Genomic DNA, 4,804 nt, shown 5'->3' with positions numbered 1-4,804 from the left:
CAATATGAACTGTTTTCCAAATCTAAGAAAAAAAATGCATTACATAAAATAAATATTTTATATTCAGAATTCAAAGTCATTTTAAAATAAGACGCAAGTCACACTGGAAAACAAAAACACACCAAAGTGTAGCAATAGCATTTTTTCAATAAAAAAAAAATCTGTATTCCTGTATAATGGATCTGTTTCGAAATGTAATCTTTTTTTTTCACTTTGAACTAAATCATATAAAACAGTGAATGGAATAAAATCAAGCCAGAAAAGCTTTACATTTGGAATACACAACAGCAACATATACAAGCATCTCTGAGCTTCTCTCAGCTCATGTTTGGCAGTGAAAAGCAGAACAGAAGCACAATCCTTGATCACATATCATCGCTCTAGACTGTTCTGCACAAATCTAAACCTAGAACCAGTCTAGATCTTAAGCAGGGCTCCATAAAGACAGTCTTACTGAAGTCATACATGAGACGTGGCTCACAACAGAAGAATCACTCTCATTTCATCACGTTACAAATGACTCTGCTAGTGCTCATGAATCTCTCATTTTGTCCTGATCACGGCTGTGATTGTACTCACGCAAACAAACACCCGGCTACAGAACAATCTCTTTTTGATCGTTCTGTGTCCTGAAGTCACAAAATGATGTTTTTTAAGCTTGTGCATTTATAAGTATCTGATGCCATTCTGCCTTTCAAACACAAGAACGATTTACTGAACTCATGTCATGGATTTTCAGAGGACTGAACATCAATTCAGATTTCTGAGCACTATAGTCTAGTTTACTGACGATTTCTTATGGTCTAAGAGAGAAATTACTTTCAGCAGTTCAGGCAGCAGAAATCAGTACAACCATCAGACACAGTGATCTCACAGATAGAAAAAAAACACTTTCCACTAACAAAATTAGAGCAAAAACATAATAAACTTCTCTTGACATATAGTACACAAAAGAGTTGATTCAATAAACACAACAGCAGACTCCTGATCCAGAGCCACATCACGGCTGAATGCAGGTGTTCGGAGTGTATTTAGGCTGAAGCATTAGTGTTGAAGTGAGTCAAACTATGACGATGTGGCTACATACAGTCAGCGACGTTACTGGAGCCCTGGCCGACGTCTCGAATCTGACTGATGTGAGAGGAACAGACGGCGACTCCGGCCCCGGCCCGACAGTGAGAGACAGAGCCCACCAGCTCCCATCTGGTACACACACACACACACACACACACTAATGCTATCTGAATGAAATCACAACCAGTCCTCTTCAGGAACACTCCAGCTTTACATCTCACCTGTTCATCCGGGGCTCGAAGGCCTCCACTGTATTCAGGTAGATGTTTCCATTGTGCCCCCCCACTGCAAAGACACGCCCCATCACCGTGGCAACTCCGACTCCACCCCTGGGCGTGGTCAACTCCGCCACATACTCCCAGTGATTGGTCCTGGGGTCGAAGCGCTCCACTGAGCTCAGCGGAGAATTATCGTCAAACCCGCCTTCAGACAAACACAAGCACATGAAGCTCACAGATATCACTCCAGCAGAGCATAGCTCAGCCTGCTTTCACATGAAGTCTAAAATTATGAAGATGAACAAATTCTGATGGTTACCAACAACGTAGAGGCATCCGTTGAGTTCGCTGACACCGTTTCCAGCGCGCCGCTGCCCCATCTCTCGCACATCTGTCCATTTGTTCAGATGAGGGTCGAAGCGCTCCACGCTGGATAGCGACGCAATGCCGTCATTCCCCCCGACCGCGTACACATAGCCCTGAAGAAGACATCAGATCAACACGATCAAACCTGTGACACTCATGAACAGAAGTCATTTACCCTCTCAAAACAATAGAAGTGAAAGCTTGTCTGGGCTGGTGAATATTGTGTACAATCGGGCTGGACGATACAGTTAAAATAACGTTGTCTATATTACACAATGAATTTTATTTACACATTGTTAGTTATAATATAAGGATTCACCAGTGTGTAGATCACAGTTTATTCTCTTTTTATTTAGTAGATTCTATCTACTTAAGTGAACATGACGTTAACTAGCCACATAAGCAGTAATATGGTTTAGCTGTATACTCCTGTCATATGGATATTCCTCTGACACACTTCACTCACAAATAACAGATTACATTGATTATTCCACTGAAAACACACATTCTGAGACGCTTCTTAGAAACAGTCTTTGAAATTTGTATTGCAAAAAGCTGTATAAATAAAAATGGAAAAGTGTGCTGAATGAAAAAATTGAGCAGTATTGATTGGATTCTGCCTAACTTCAACCCCTCTGCTTGGTCACGGAGTTTGGCACTCGACAGACATGTCTGTGATTGGCTGTAACGCCCTCAACACTGTTCTAAACAGCGCTCACACACAAACGCATGGAAGCGTTTAAAAGCAGCATCTATCAGCTGTCATAATGAGTGAAACTGGCTTATTGTCTTTAAAAGTCAAACCTTTAACATTACTGCCATATGCATATTTCCTAATTGTATATCGTCAGCAAAGAGAGTGCAGTGATAACGCTAATATCTGATGGCCAGTCCTAGTGTAGAATCATGTGTAAGTGGCTCTGTGGGCCTTTCGTACCCCGAGCGCCACAGATCCCACGCCTCCTCTGGGTGTGTTCATAGGAGCCACGGCGCTCCAGCGGTCCGACTCGATGTCATAGCGCTCCACATCACTGAAGCAGGAGTTATCATCCAGACCACCGATAGCGTAGATGGGTCCGCCGAGAGCAGCCAGCGCAATCCCCCTCCTGACAAACACAAACACAGGACAACCTCTCATTCGGTCTGCATGCTCAGCTGTCTTCTGTGTCAATACATACAATAGCTTTATTTTGCTGGACGTGTGCATGGACAGATAACTCTTTAATCCCATGAGAATTCAATTATAACTATAAATATTATTGATACAACAATGAATTACAACTATAAACTATGAAAAGTATAAGAGCAGAACATCAGGTTTGTCATACCGTTTTGTGCTCATGGAGGCTTTCATCTTCCACTTGTTGGTGTGTGGATCAAACATCTCCATGTTCCCGAGGTGCTCGTTGCCATCATGGCCTCCAACAGCATACACTTTCCCTGTAAAATGATGAATGTGAAGTTTTATTAGTATGTTTGAGTAATTTATTGTAAGCAGGAGGTTTCAGTATTCACTGTAGCTTTTACTTGTGTACTACTTTGTCCCACACCAAGTAAAAATCTAATAAAACACAATTTAATCCGTTGTCTAACAGTATTAATTATTTAACCAGAATTGGGTTAGGGATGTACGCTATTGACAAAAATCAACACCCTGATATTTTCTTGAGTTTAGTCTATAGGAATAGACCATATTTGTACTGTATTATTTGTAAAACTCTTATATTGTACTAGTTCACTCATTGATATGAATTGATATCAATTGAAACAACATGTTTAAAGAAAAGAGGTCTTATTTATTCACTGTGATAAAACAATTAAACAACACAGTGATATTGAAGTCTCAACATCTAGCTTTTATTACAGCAGAAAACAGTGATGAACAATCCTCATTACAAATTTGGGAAGACGGTAGACATGCGTTTTCAAATGCCTGTTACAAAGTGTTTCGACTTTATGGTGAAAGTTGAATTAGCAGTCGGTGTGAAATGCGCTAGGCTTTACGCGCATCTCTCTCATTCTGCAGCAGTACAAATATGTGCGGTGTTGCGCATGTTTAGCTTGCTTCATGAGTGTTTTGCATTATATGAGTCACTTTGGAATATAAATCGCAGCATGTTTCAGATTAAAACAAAAGTTCTTCATAGTTACAAGATTTATATATAACGAGTCGTTCCCTGCATTATTACAGCAAAACGTCTTGTGATTACAATACTGAGCCGCTGCAATGGAGCAGCTCTAATGCTATCAAATTAAAGATGATAAAAAAAATTAACAGTGAAAGTAACAAAAACATTTTAATGGGCATAATTAAGTGTGAAAATAACTGAAGGAAATATTTGTTTGACAAATGAACTAAGCCAACTAATTTTTTAACATTCTTTTGGATTCTGTAACCAATATTTTTTTTAAATTACAAATGCAATGAAAATACAGGTATTGGTACTCGGTATCAGCCTAGTTCTGGAAAAAGTGGTATCACAGTGCATCCCTACTTTAAAACTGTAGTAAAGTGTTTTTTAACCCTTCTGTAATTCTCCTTAAAGGGGTCATATGATGTGATTTCAATTGTTCCTTTCTCTTTGGAGTGTTACAAGCTCTTGGTGCATAAAGAAGATCTGTAAAGTTGCAAAGACTAAAGTCTCAAATCCAAAGAGATATTCTTTATAAAAGTTAAGAGTCAGCCACACCTACCTAAAACGGCTCGTTCTAACACTCCCCCACATGTCTACATCACTATGTGGGAAGATTTGCATAACGCCGCCCAAATGTTCACGCAAAGAAAGAAGGCGTAACTTTTATTCTCGCTGTAGTATTGTTGCTGCCGCCGCCATGTCGTGAAGACGCTGTGTGCTTCGTTGTGAAAGCGAAACTACTTTGTTTGGTCTTCCAAAAGAGGACACGATTAGAAATCAGTGGTTAAGTTGTATTTACAACACTTTTCCAGAACACTTCAACCCAAATATCCAGATGTGTGCAGCACATTTTATGGAGGACTGTGTCCTGATCCTGGGAGAGTAGACTACAATGTTCTGTTCTGACTCACAGACTGCAAGTACGTTTTCGCATTTAAAGGATTTGCCACTGACGATTCAAACACAAATTTTTGAGCAGTGTAGAGTAGCGCTTGTTGTTTGTCATTTCTC

General features: G+C 39.9%; 1 protein-coding gene across 1 annotated transcript in view; it reads right to left on the bottom strand.

The window, feature by feature from the left end:
* Nucleotides 1-218: 218 nt before the first annotated feature.
* Nucleotides 219-4,804, bottom strand: part of LOC107574300 (kelch-like protein 8) — a gene marked incomplete at its 5' end in the record, with an annotated part of 14,752 nt that continues 10,166 nt past the window's right edge. Inside the window, 5 exons of the mRNA XM_016260745.1 lie at nt 219-1,203; nt 1,296-1,497; nt 1,612-1,771; nt 2,596-2,764; nt 2,987-3,098. Coding sequence (XP_016116231.1) covers nt 1,080-1,203; nt 1,296-1,497; nt 1,612-1,771; nt 2,596-2,764; nt 2,987-3,098 — 767 coding nt within the window. The remainder of the gene's footprint in view (nt 1,204-1,295; nt 1,498-1,611; nt 1,772-2,595; nt 2,765-2,986; nt 3,099-4,804) is intronic.

Source organism: Sinocyclocheilus grahami, unplaced genomic scaffold (genome assembly GCF_001515645.1).
Source record: "Sinocyclocheilus grahami isolate Dianchi unplaced genomic scaffold, SAMN03320097.WGS_v1.1 scaffold2177.1, whole genome shotgun sequence".
Lineage (NCBI taxonomy): Eukaryota > Metazoa > Chordata > Actinopteri > Cypriniformes > Cyprinidae > Sinocyclocheilus > Sinocyclocheilus grahami.
Note: the sequence above shows the minus strand (reverse complement) of the source record. Positions and strands in the feature narration are given on the sequence as shown.